Source organism: Hibiscus syriacus, unplaced genomic scaffold (genome assembly GCF_006381635.1).
Source record: "Hibiscus syriacus cultivar Baekdansim isolate YM2019G1 unplaced genomic scaffold, ASM638163v2 tig00111088_pilon, whole genome shotgun sequence".
Taxonomy (NCBI): Eukaryota; Viridiplantae; Streptophyta; class Magnoliopsida; order Malvales; family Malvaceae; genus Hibiscus; species Hibiscus syriacus.
Genome location: NW_024062978.1, coordinates 1,721,286 through 1,735,371, shown reverse-complemented (window position 1 = coordinate 1,735,371; position 14,086 = coordinate 1,721,286). Strand labels below are relative to the sequence as shown.

General features: G+C 35.3%; 1 protein-coding gene across 1 annotated transcript; it reads right to left on the bottom strand.

Moving 5' to 3' along the window:
- Positions 1-7,472: 7,472 nt before the first annotated feature.
- LOC120152423 (BEL1-like homeodomain protein 4) lies at positions 7,473-12,685 on the bottom strand. The gene is made up of 5 exons (XM_039164642.1): positions 12,365-12,685; positions 10,827-12,152; positions 9,824-10,215; positions 9,134-9,194; positions 7,473-8,252 (listed from the first exon to the last, which is right to left on the bottom strand). The coding sequence occupies exons 2-5, from the start codon at positions 12,048-12,050 to the stop codon at positions 7,689-7,691; spliced, it is 2,241 nt and encodes a 746-aa protein (XP_039020573.1). The 5' UTR covers positions 12,051-12,152; positions 12,365-12,685; the 3' UTR covers positions 7,473-7,688.
- Between the last annotated feature and the right edge of the window lie 1,401 nt (positions 12,686-14,086).

Below are 14,086 nucleotides of genomic sequence, written 5' to 3'. Positions count from 1 at the left end.
AGAATTTAGAGAGTTTCTTGAGAGTTGTTTTCTCTTTTTTATCAAGAGATAATTGTTATTGTTTTTCTCCTTGGTAGATCGAGAGAAGTTGTAATTCATATTTTCACATAGTGAAATTATTCTACCTTTGCCCGTGGTTTTTACCCTATATTATTTAGGAGTTTTCCACGTAAAATTTGTATCTTATTTATCTTTATTTTTATTTTATCAAATTATCAGTTACGATTTTACTCTATCAGATAACCGTATTCCGCAACATAAACATGTGACTTGCCTGTCCATCATCACTAAAAGTATGTTCAGACCGACCTTGAATGTCAAACATTTCACTGACTACGTGTTGTTCATCACTTATTCCTGGCAAACAATGACTGATACGAGTCATAGCACTTTGTTGGCCATGGTTAATTTGTTGACCGTTGTCGACATCATAGGGTAATAGTATGACCCATCACTAGATCTTGAGGATTAAGAGGATTCAGGCTAGAATCACGTAGGTATACATTAGTTGTTTCTTGATTATTTTGCAACGTGAAGGACTTCATGCACACTCTTTGTGCACCGTCAACGACAGGCAACACAACATGCACTCTACAAGAACTTTGGCCAGTGTCATAAACCGGATTTGCTTGCTTTCTTTCACCTGAAAATGGGAAACATTTATCATAAAAAATTACATGTCTAGACACGTATATTCTACCATTCTGTGCGATGCATTGATAGCCCTTGTGTTGAGGACTATATCTCAAGAATGTGCACGATTCAGATCTGTAGCTCAACTTATGATTCTGATATGGCCATAAATATGAAAACAGTGGTCGTAGCATTGCTGACTTTGCAACACCTGAGAGGGGTTCGAGATGGTTTATAAGATGCACTGATGTACAAACTGTATAGGACCAAAACCTGAACAGCGGGGATGCTTGAACCATCAAAACAAGCTCTAGTTCGATAATATGTCGATGTTTTCGTTCGATGATGTCGTCTGCTCATACGTGTGAGGACAAGATAGAATAGTGGTTGATTCTCATACTAGCCAACATCGAAGACAATGGTCGAAACTCACCACCCCAGTCGCTTTGTATTTCTTTGATTACTATATTAAACTGAGTCTTAACCATTTCTTTAAACATTCAAAATGGTTGTAGAGCTTGGCTCTTTGTCTTAAGTAGATACAACCACCAATGTCGAGAACTGGCATTTACGAACTACACATAATAATAGAGTTCATTTGATGCAACATGAGATGACCCCTATAAGTCAGTAAACATAAATTGAAAAGGAGTATTGTAAATAGTAGATTTCATTGAAAGGAATTTTATGGATTTTGCTCATTCTACAAGGGATACACAAACCGTCAATAACTTTATATGCTGAGAAGGAAACATAACACCAATCTACTTGCAGGCTTGCACAAGAGATACATGAGCAGTGTGCCCAAGGCTAATAATATGCCAAAGATCATAAGCCTCTTTAGTGCTACTAGCTACATTTATTTCTATTCGGCCACAACTTCTGTCAAAACCTTCACCACCTCGTTCAAACAAACCGATACAAACCACTTACCTTCGTGCCCTTCAGGGCCGGTCCTGACATTTTAAGGGCCCTAGGCAAAATAAGAGATACGGGCCCTTAAAAAAATAACTTAAATTTCAAGAATAAATTTCGGTAAATGTCAAACAAATTTTTTCATTAAAAATTATACGAGTAGATTCTATTACATTAACCAATATTATTTTACCAAATATATAAAGAGACATCATAATTTTCACTCAATTTACTCCTATTATGTCTTCAATCATCTCTTATAATCGTTTCTCTCAATCGAAAATTGACGCCTCTCACCTACAAAACAACATACACAAATTCTCATAAGAAACGGTTTCTTCTAGCATTTTGAGATGCAAAGTCATTGATAATAACATCAACATCAATGTTTCCTATCATCTCATTCTCAATAGTTAATGTTGCTAAACCATTCAACCTTTCTTGTGACATTGATGACCTCAAGTACGTTTTTATTAATTTAAGCTTTGAGAAACTTCTTTCGGCTGAAGCTACGGTCAAAGGCACAGTTAATAAAATCCTATAAGCAATTGAAGCATTCGGATAACAATCTGCAGAATTGACAAACTTAAGAATTTCAGTAGCGGATAACAATTCTGTCGGCAAAGTCATTTGTAAGACTTTTAATTCAGAGAAAAGATCATCTAAATCAACATCTGATGAATTGCCATGAGAAAAGGTAGAATGAAAATGAGCACAACATTATTTCAACTCATTATCATCTAATGACTTTAACTTATTTGAATCATATAAAATCCAAAATACTTTCAAATGTCTTCAATTGCTCAAATCTATTCTTCGAAGAAGTAATTGCCATATCTACCACAACCAAAAATAATTGACTCTAAATGACTTCTCAGGCGATTCAACTTCGTTATTCTCATTATTCTCTCCAAAAAATTCTTCCTAATCACACGACGTTTTTGCGGGAAAGATAGGCTCCACATCCATTTCAAGTGCAAGACTTTTAGCTACATTCATACTAGTTGTAAAGCCTTCATCTCTATATTTTTCAAAGTAGGACATCACACCTTCTAGTTGCCTTATGGTAGTATCAATGCACATAGACTTAGATTGTAATTTCTTGCTTACCATATTAACAGAAAATAAAATGTCATACCAAATCACAACACCAAGCAAAAACTCAAAACTTGAGAGTGCATTCACCAAACTTTCAGCTTCACTTTTGAATTTGCATCATTTTCACAAGATTCATAATTCACAAAAGCCAATCTTATTGGGGACATTGAAATCTAATAGCTTTGACACTTTTAATTCGACTCTCCATCGAGTATTTGATAAATATTTCACAGTTAATCCAGGAACATTATCAAGTAAATTTTCCATCTCTTTGTAGAACCCGAAAACATGCATATATGCGTTGTAAAACTCCAAAAAAGAAATAGCTTAACACAAGAATGTGCCATATCACCAAGAGTGAGATTTAAACTATGACAAGCACAAGGCATGTATAATGCTTTTGGATTAATTTCAAGAAATCTTTTTTGAACACCTTGGTGCTTTCCTTTCATATTAGAACCGTTATCATAACCTTGTCCCCTCACATCATCAACATTAAGATCAAGAGACTTCAAAACATTTTGCAGTTCATTAAAGAGTCCTAATCCATATGTATCATCCACTTTTAGAACTCCAAAAAGAACTCCTCAATTTTAACTTTGTTATTTAATATATTAACACATCAAACTATGAGGTCATTTGTTCTTGATGGCTCACATCAGGCGTACAATCAAGAATGGAAAAGTATTTAGCCTCTTTAATCTTAATGATAGAATTTTTCACACTTTGAGACAAAGGGAATGAACTCATTTTGAATTTTATGTCCAAGATAATGATAATGAATTTCACGATCCTGAATGCGTCTAACATGATCTTGCATAATTACATCAAACTCTGCAATCATTTCAATCAATCCTAGAAAATTACCATTGTTATCTTGATATATTTTTTCATTGGATCCTCGAAATGCAAGATTATTTTTAGCAAGACATTTCACAACTGAGAATATTCTTTGTAACACTTGTCCCAACGCTCTTTCTCTTTCATAATCTTTCTTGCAATTTTTATCGATTGTTTGATTTTTATTCAATCTAACTCTCAATTCATTCCAAGTGTTCATATTAGTCATATGTTCAACACTATTTTCATGTTGTTTAAGTCTTTGGCTAATATGTTTTCCAATCACTTAAGCCATCATTTGCTAACAAACTTTCATTACTAATCGATTTGAACAACTTGCAACAAAACAATATATTTTGTCAACATTTTTAGAATAAACTAACCATTTTCTATCACTAGTCTCACCATTGCTCAACTTTCTAGAATAACATGCATATGAGAAATGTCTATAATTTATCAACAGGAAATTCAAGATCCATTTCTCTTATGGGCCCTTTTTCAACTAATATATCCCTCGCATTATTGTCAAGATTCTCCCAATTTATAGGATCATATATATTCAAATGAGAAGTGTTTCTTCACCAATGCCTAAATTTACAACATTTTCATCAATTGGCACATCATTAAAGTCAATTGGATCATTCACATTTTCAGAATTTCCAGAATTTTCAATATGCAATTTCAGTTGATTGATTCAAAGTTTCATGAGAATCAACATTTTTAAACACAAATTTATCAAGAGCACCTTTTTGTGACTTTTTTAACTCCTCATCTCGCTTTCTTTTTTCTTTTTTCACTTCCAAACAAATGATTTTAGGCAACATCTCATCAAAGAGTCAAACACAAACCAATTCTAATAAATAAGTATAAGAAACAATTGCACCTGGATTCTTCAATTAGAATTGTAACAATTGCAGCCAAATTCCCAATTTGATAATTGACACTGTTGACATAAATATTAATAGTTATAACATGAACACCCAAATAAAACATCAAAAAACATCAAGTAAACAGAGCCTTAGAAAAATTGTATCAATCATCGATTCATCCTTTTAAACATTTAAGTTATAACAAAAGTTTACTACACAGACAAATCATAATTTAAAACCAGAAATATATGCCAAAACTTTACTAGACAAATCATAATTTATTTTTTTCCCCTTCATTCAAGAGAATCAGAGAATACCAAACATTTTCTTTAATTTTTGAAGCAACACACAAACCAGAAATCAACAATACAAGAGTCTTTATCCATTCGTTTTTTTATTTCGAATACAACAATAAAAACAAAAATTTATAAAGCAAAATAGAGTCAAAGAGAAAGGGGAAAGCGTTACTTGTGAGTCATCGGAGCTTCCCATCGAAGTCAGGTTCATCGGAGCTTCCCATCGGCCATCGAAGTTTGGGTTCATCGGAGCAACAGAAACCAAAATTCAGGTCTCGGTTAAGGGCGTTTTGGCCTTATTTATGTGATTTTCAATTTTGATTTGGATTAAGGTAAATAGATCGGAGTGTTTAGGATGTTGTAGGCTTTGATGCTGAAGGTAAATAGAGTGGTGGCCGGTGAGATGTTGAAGGTTTTGGAGAAGGCGGATGTGAGTTGCAGAGAGAAATGGGGAGAGTAAAACGACTTTTAGTGCTTATTAAAGAAATGGGGCCACATTTTATAATTAAATGGTAAGAAAAATGGTACAATAACGTTCATGTCTGCCATAGTACTTATTAAATAAATGGGGGCCTATTTTATAATTGAATTGTAAGAAATTGTACCGTTCATGTCTGCCATAGTGCTTATTAAATAAATGGGGGCCCTATTTTATAATTGAATTGTAAGAAAAATTGTACAATCACGTGAATGCAATTGCCATCAACTTTTAGTGCTTATTAAAGAAATGGGGACCATGTTTTACAAATGCTTTAGAATATTTATATCCATTTCTTTTTACATATCTTCTAGGGTAAAAGATAAAAAAAATCTGAGTTTGTATCTTGTATCGACTTTCAAGAATGGGCCCCTTCCAAGAATGGGCCCTAGGCGGTCGCCCCCTACGCCTGGGCTCAGGGCCGGCCCTGGTGCCCTTGAAGTAGAACATCTCTGGTGCCTTCATCTTTAACCAAGCACTTCGATACAAGGAACTCAAATTAGACATCATTATCTCTAGCAAACTTAGATACGGAAAGGAGATTCTTAGTAACAATAGGAACATGAAGGAAAATATGAAGAAACAAAGCATGAGTTTGTGTGTTAAGAATAGTACATTCAGTCTTGTAAATATCTAGGTTATATCCATTATCTACAACCAACTTACCGGGATTAGTGTAGTCCGAGCTATTCGCCGCCTTTAAAGAATCGGGAGTGACATGATGTGCGGCGCCAGAGTCTACAACCCATTTATCCTAACTTGAAGAAGAAACATGAACTTGCGCTCGATTGTTACCATTTCACGTAAAGCATTCATTTCCAATATCACATGTACCGACATGCACAACAACAAAATCGTCTTTGGTAGCCAACACCGCTGGGAAGTTTTTATCAAAATGATGTCGGTATCTAACTCGAGTATTGTAGACCAAACATCAACTGTTGTCTCTGCCCCTAAAAACTGAGGAAGAAGCTGGTCACTAATGGTGGAAAGCAACCACGACGTTAATGCACTATCTTGTGCAACAAAAATCTCGTAGTCTTCATTAACAACCATATTGCCTTCAGCATTGTAGATCTTCTCCGGCGCGATTGCAGACCTCCAATGAGCAGTCTCTCCAACCGGTGACTCCGAATGGTTAAAAGCACTTGTTGTTTCCACAACAAGAAATTCATTTCATCAAGAACAATATTGATTCTCTTGTTAGTGAACGACCGGCCACCCCGCGAGAATTCTTCGAGATCAAGATGCTGACCAATATCACCCGTAGCCATTGAATCAAAAGGTAAGACGAGATCGATCAGGAAGAAAGAAGGGTTGGAACAAGGAGCAAAACAAATAACAAAGAAGAAAGGAAACAAAAACACAAATCAGAAAAGCAACGGAGAGAATATAGACCCAAAATTAACAGTAAAATATATCATGTTGAAAAGAACTTTATTAACAAACGCTCGATATGCTTACAATTAGCTCCAACTTTTATACACAGAGAGATGACAACAACTGCTTCCAAATTTGTTAAACCTTACTAACAAACTTACTGAGCTAAGCAACTCGCTAACTAACCAACTTGCTGAGTTGGCAAAAATATGCTTCCAGAATATACTGGGCATTAAAAATTTCGAATATATGTATTATGAATGTCAAAAACATTTAATATTGGCTTAAGGGTGAAAGTTTGTGTTTTTAGATAATCAAAAACAATATTAATCATATTCTTAGAAATTCTAAGAAAATTGAACTGCAGAGATGTTGATTTATATGATTTTCTCTAAAGCAACATATTAGGTAAGGAGTACTTGTTTCTTTGCAAGTTAATTAGTTGTTTCATGAGTAAATTACATCATCGGTAACTAATATTTGGTTAAATTTATTTTTCATACTTCTAAAGTTTAAAAAATTATATTATTATGAACCCATTCAGCTAGTAGTTAAAAGGAGTGTCGTTCTACTTAGAGATTTTGTGTTTATGCATACAAAATATATATATCTATTGTCAATTGACTAAAAATATTATAAACAAATATCAGCTTATAGTAAACTCGACGAATAAAAAAATTATCAACTCAGGCTGCCTGAAATGCATATCCTAGACATCGGCGTTGGCTTCGCATCTAGTCCCAAGTTTACCGAAGCAGCTTCCACCCACAAAAGCCCAACATGCAAAGGGATGAAAATATAAGTTTTTAGACCGACAGCGATCCGGTTGATATAGTATTCAAGGGTTTCGAATTGCCAGAACTGGACGTCAATGATGAAGAAAAATAAGTGGTATGGGCTAGTTTGATTACTAGCTTGTTTCTTGCCATCAATAATGAACAAAAACCCTAAAGCACGTATATAGAAGTGAAAAAAGCTGCGGCTATACACTCATAATAAGGTCGAACACAACTAACAAACTTTGATGCTACGTTTATCGTCATGCATTCTTTGTTTCTTAATGGAATTGAAGAAAAAGATGGGGTGAGAAAAATAAAAATGAACATTTGATTGTTGTTTTGTATTTTAAGAGAATAATTATAATATAGCTATTACTATGGAATATGTATTTGAAGTTAATTAACAGCCCTCAAAGTCTCTAACTGAGAAAGAACTCTTCTCGGGCATGTTTCCAGCATGTCGGAGCCCTAAGGTGAGTGAGACATCTCCAGTCGTGGTCCCCAACCTTATGAGTGTCGAACCGATGTCAGTGTTATTACCATGGGTGGTGGTGGTGGTCCCGTAACCGGTGCTGCCACCATGGGGAATGGGTGGCGCCACGTCAGTGGTTGTGGCCTTGAAGGCGGTGGGAGGAGGAGGACCAGTAGCAGTAATAATATTGTTGTTGTGGTGGATGCACTGTTTTGCTTGGATTACCGAGGAGCGTCGCCTATTGATTTCAAGGAGTGAAGGGTCGTTTTCCAGGACATTGATTTCGGATCTTTTGCCTCCTGCTGCTTCTGGTGCTGACGGCGTTGATGCTGCTGCTAAGCCTGCTGTTGTTGAAGGCGTCGATTTCTGTGCATTGTCGCTGTTGTTGCTCTCATTATCATCTTCATCCTCTTCTTTAATCTCTTGTTGGTACATATCTTCCACCATGGGTTTCCACAACCTAACCCTGGCATTTATGAACCAATTTGAAACCTGCAGATTACGCAAAACATTGATTTTTTTCATCTCATTAAATTCCCAGGGCTTATTATGTTGTTAGCTATATTTTACCTCAATAATGTCTGTTCTTACACAATGCTCCAAGAAAACTTGAGCACTGTCTAATAGCAGGCATGATTATTAATGACCCCGAAACCTTTGCATGTTTTTTTTTTCATTTTGGCTTTCATGCAAAGTATATATAGCAGTTTTAACTTAAACCTAACTGAAATAAGTATATTACTGTTAATTTATATCATGGTTTGCGGAGCAAGAAACTATAATGGAATTCGTCAAAGTAAAAGGTAGCTAAAAAGTAAATGAATTCTATAACAATGTGTTGGTAAAAAAAAATGCAGGTTAAAAACTTTCCTGCTCTTTACTTTGGGGCTTTATCGTGTTTTTGGAAGGGTAAATAAGATAGAGAGAGAGAAATGGAAGATAGAGAGAGAAATGGAAAGCTGCAAACTTTTTCATGTCTCATCTCTTTGTGTACTTTGTCCCTGCATGCCCTTTTAAGTAAATAATAAATAATAATAATAATAACCTGCTAAGTTCCTTCACCATTCAGTATTTAAGTCTTTCTATTTCAGAAACCAGAATCTATGTCGTTATATATATAATTATTTTCTAAAATTGAATCTAAAATTAAAGGGGAAAACAAAAGAAATTTCTCAAAACAGTCGAGTAGAAAAATCAAATAAATTAAACCTAAATCCATGCAAAATTACTGAACCTACTGATGGTTCCTTCCTATGGTTTTCCTTATCTTTTATTGGTTCTTACAAAGTAGTGTTGGGTTTTTTTTTGGTACCATTAATTGCAAGCTCTTATGTTATGTCAATGAATATATTTATAAATTTACGAGAACCAACCTGATTTTTCGATAAACCAGTCTGTCGAGCCAGCAGAAGCTTATCAGCATCGCTTGGGTATCTGAAAGAGAAGAGAAAATGACATCAGAGTCGTTGCCAATAATCCATCAGATGTGATTGCAGCCTATCCTGTTTTTCTTTCATTCCCTGTATGGGCGCGAGAATCTAAGACAAGGAAACATCATCAGCAACACCGCTTCTTTTTTATTTTCTTCAGCTACTTTCAGCATCTCTCAGTATTTTCATTTATATCACTCCTCCTTTATTACTACAGTAGTAAAAAAAAAAAAAAAGTTTTTTTGTTTGTTCATGAACTATGACAAGATGATCTGAAAGAGAGAGAGAGACTGACAGAGAGAGAGAGAGAGAGAGAGAGGACTGTCATTTCTGTGAAATTATGCCCGAATAAAGTTGCTAACTAATACCTGGGTCTGTTAGTCACAAAGTAAAGCTATACATATATAAACATCTAAGGTTATCATAAGAAAGAAAGCTGAGAGGGAAATTAATGAAGGTCATTAGCCAGCTTTTGGCAACATCCAGGGAGAGCCTGCACTATTGTTTTTTCCCTGCACACTAAATATACTTATGATAGATTGTTGTTTCAAGTTCCAGCTTTTTAGCTTTTAAAAAATATTAGGAAGATGCAGATTACTAGTGCTAGAGGTAAAAGCAAAAGCAAACACGTACGGGTGAAGAAAATGCTCGAAAAGCCAAGCTCTCAAAATGTAGACAGAACGTTCAGGCAAGCCCCTTTGAGGTCTCCAAGCTTCTTGTTCCATCATCCCCATTTGCTGGAAAGGGTATGTTCTTTGGTGTCTTAAGCTTTGCTCCAACATCTTCAATCTCGGTGTCTCTCCTTTTGTTATGCCGGAGTTTGCAGCAGCATCTTTCTCGCCCAGTACCTCACAGCTTTGCTGCAGCTGTGCTAATATCTCATCTTTCAAACACTTAAAATGCCTAGACATTGCCTTCTTAGCGAGTGCAGTATAAGGCACTGCTGCATCGAAACCCATCGCCAGATCAAACGAGTTCACCACGGTCTGCATTTGTTCACAGTAATGGTTGTATCTCCGGTCCACCTGTTATATCAGAAATTTAACGACCCCCAATAATCATTTTGACTTGACTAGGTCAAGGAATCAATGCATGAATTCAAAGCTTCCTATACAGTGAAATGATTGTTAAACGGAAAGTGGGGGTAAAAAAAAAGAATATCCTTTGGCCAATTGATGGGATCGTGTGAGTAAACGAGAGAGAAACAGTATAAGAAAATGAAAGGAAAAGGAAAGAACAACTGCTTTATCCATAGTCAACCAAGTTATAATATTAATGTCTTTTCCTGCAATATTAATATTATTATGATTGTTATAAACGGATCTCAGGTAACAGTAGCTACAGAATTATTATTCTGATATATACGTAATAAGGTGCAACGAATATGTCATGCTTATTAGGATTGCCAACAAGTTATCTGATTTTTAAATTCTTATTACCAAACCATAATTGACTAAGTACCAACTAGACCTATGAAGTTCTGTTGCACCAGCCGGCTTTGTTGTGTATCTGGGTTTTTTCTTTAAAAATGGCGGCCTGGAGTTTCTTACTTGTGCTTGAAAGAATTATAAAAAGATTGTGTCTTTGGTTCTTTGAAAGGGAGAAAAGATAGAGAAAGATAAAAGAGATTACATGCCTCATCAAGCATGGTTAAAAGTTTGACCTTCCTCCTTTGATGTTCATTCCTATCAGCTGCTGATACAGGGAGGGGATCTTTTGTTGATGAAGAAGAACCGCCTTCACCTCCTGGATTAGAATTAGGGTTTGTGTTGTTTTTACCAAACTTGTTCTTCTTGAACTGGCCTCTCCCAACACTACAGAATTCTTCCAGTAACTCTTGAGAAGCTTTGGCGTACTTTGAATTTCTCAACGCATTGACCATTAACGAGGGTCCGAACCCGGCATGAACTTGCTGGTTTTTCCCCGCTCCACCTTGCAAATGCAGTGACTGATGATGATGACTGGCCAAATTCTTGTAATGAAATTGAGCAGCAGCAGAAGATCCCGCTTCTTGACTATAGAACAGTGAGCCACTATTTCTCGTCCTCAATTCTTCAGCTTTGGCAGCCTCCAAGCGTTGCAAAGAAGATGATAAGGAAAGTGAAAGGCCACCTCCGATTTGACTCGAGTTGTTGAGTTGGGAACCAGTGTTATCTCCTTCATGAGCAGCATTAGGAACCCAAACAGTACTTATATCGAAAGGCTCCCCTCCTGGACCTGATACAGTAAACGCTTGAAGAGAAGCAGATGAATTCGGAAGCAACATATGGAAAGTATTAGAAGTTGATGGAGGGGATGGCGATCTTGGCTTCGGATTCATCATGAAAAGATTCATGGCAGCTGCGGAGTCGGCATTAAACGGCTGATGTAGCTGTTGAGTTGCTAAAGTGTCACGGTTATCATGACTCTTTGATTCACCTACCAGGCCCAAACCCCCAACACCACCTTGCCTATTGCTAAACCACTCGTTGGTATTACCCGGAGGCCTGTTTTCTCGATAATTAGGCAGCATATGTTGGTCTAATAACTCGGCCGAGGCCGTCACACCGGAAGGAAAGTTGAACAAGTCAGATAACACACCTTCGGCTTCATAAACAGGAAGAGAATTCAATGCTTCCACTTCGAGCCCTACTAATGGTATAGTTGACGCCTCAAAGCCTTGGACTCTTAGTTTATCTCTCCGGATCTGCTGGGCTAAGTGTTGCTGTTGGTGGCTCATGGCTGATCTCTCGAAACCATTCGAGAAGCTGAAGATTCCAGATGCTTGGCGGTAATCTTGGGACATAGAATTTGCAGAATGATTACTCTTGGAGTGCTGAGAAATAATTGATGGGACGACCGGTGATGTAGCTATCCCCATATCGATATCTTCTTCATGATCCTATATATATATATATTTCCTTTGCTTATTTTCTCTCCTTCTACCAACCCTCAAACTCTTCTTCCCCTTCACCTTTGTTCACTTCAATTACGAATCGGCAACCCATAAACAAAAACAAATAAACACCCACCTTGAAATTAGTGTTATTCATCATAAACAATACCAAAAATCATCAAACAAAAAGAAAGATACAGAAAGGGAAGGAAAAAAGGAGATCAAACAGTAGCTATTAAGTGAAAGATATGAACTGAGCTTTGATGTTCATATATATAAATGAGAGTATGTAAGAAGACCTTAGGTGCAGAGCATGTAAAGCTCATAGACATCGTTTTCTCTTTCTGTGTAGTACTGTAAGCTTCTTCAACTCCCTCCCTCCTTTCTTTTCTGTTCTCTCTCTTTCTCACTGTTTATCTGTGTCGTCTCTTTCTTTCTCTCTCTTCTTTTCTTACCTCTTTGTTGCTCTTTGCATTTGTGCTTTTTTTTATCTGTCTTCCCTTGTTGAAAAGGGGAGATGAAACATATATGGGGGAAAATGAGGTCGAGAGAAACTGATCTCTCTTGCTCAATAAAACATGTAATGATAGCCTCAGCTTTTTCCCGGAGAGGGAGAGAGAGAGAGGAGGAGAAAAACAAAAGTTAGCCTTTTTTTTTTAAAAAAAGGATATAGTTAGTAGGTAAATTTTATACTATTAACAATAAATAATATGGTATTCCATGTCTAGCAAAATACTATTAATTATTAAAAAAAATTAATCATTTAAATTTATTTTTAAGACTTTTATATTAGACTATTTAAATTTTCTTCATTTGCAAATTAAGAATAATAAATATTGAATTTTATATTATTTTATATATTACATTAACAATAATATTAATCAAGTTTAATTAGTTAAATTTAAATTTTAACTTTTTTCTTACTTTTTAAACTTTCTCTAGTTTTTGTTAATTTTTTATCCTCAAATTGAAAAAGAAAATAAGTCAAGTTAAAGTATGACACAATATAGAGATTTAATTCTACAAAATATATTTAAATTATGAATTAAAATTTTAAATTATCAACACCCTTCCAATCAAATTCTTATATTAATCATTTTATTAATTATTTAGATGTCTTACATAGATGGAAAAATGACGCCAGACAGAATAGTGATTATCCTGCAGGCGCTCCAACAGATGATTCACAAGAGAAAATTTGCCTAAAAAAAACTAGAGAAAAAAAGTCTCTAGGGTTTAATAAAATATTATAAATCAAACAATCCCCAAAATCAGTCCACAAGCTGGACTGTTATAGCCAAAAATCGTCTTTATTCGAATTTTGCCAAAAATAGAAAATCCCGAAAATCACTCTAAATTGAAATTCGAAATAAAATAAGCAATCTCCAAAAAAATCCGGCCTAAATCGGATTTAAATTGACTTTCTAATTGACAATCGAAATATTACCATAAATAGTAAAAAATATCTAAATCTAGCGATTCGGAGGGGAAAACGACAGAATTTGAGGTTGAAAAAAAGGTCATATGGAGCATAGCTCGATGTGGAGAGCGTGCGCGTCGAAAAGAGCTTTCCGGATTGTGGTCTTATGCGCGATTCTGACACCTGTAGCCAAAGTTATGGCCAAAAGACTGAAACATACTCAAAACGACCCTAATGAGGAATATATCACAATCAATTCCCGCCTTTGCGCTGATCTGCCAATAAAAATATGTGGCTATTTAAAAATTATTTTAAAATTTGCGGTTGTCATTCATTGAGACAATGAATGACGTGATGAGTCAGATGGATGAAATAATTTCTCCAATTGATGACATATCTTACAATGTATTTGTGCCACATGTTATTTTCTTTTTCTTTTTCACTTTATTATTTTTCTTTTCATTACTCTTTTATTCCTATTTTTAGAATAATAAAAATAAAAACATATAATACTTTATGTTATAATCACCATTAAATTAATTATCATTTATAAAAAATAGTTGATCTCCGCGATATCGTTATTATCATCCCCACTAAATTA

What these genes read in the sequence shown, in the direction of transcription:
- LOC120152423 (XM_039164642.1), bottom strand. Translation starts at nt 12,050, where the DNA reads ATGGGGATAGCTACATCACCGGTCGTCCCATCAATTATTTCTCAGCAC. An exon ending in TTCGAGCATTTTCTTCACCC is followed by an intron (nt 9,195 to 9,823) that starts GTACGTGTTTGC and finishes CTTCTCTTTCAG; the next exon opens with ATACCCAAGCGATGCTGATA. An exon ending in CTGGTTTATCGAAAAATCAG is followed by an intron (nt 8,253 to 9,133) that starts GTTGGTTCTCGT and finishes CGTAATCTGCAG; the next exon opens with GTTTCAAATTGGTTCATAAA.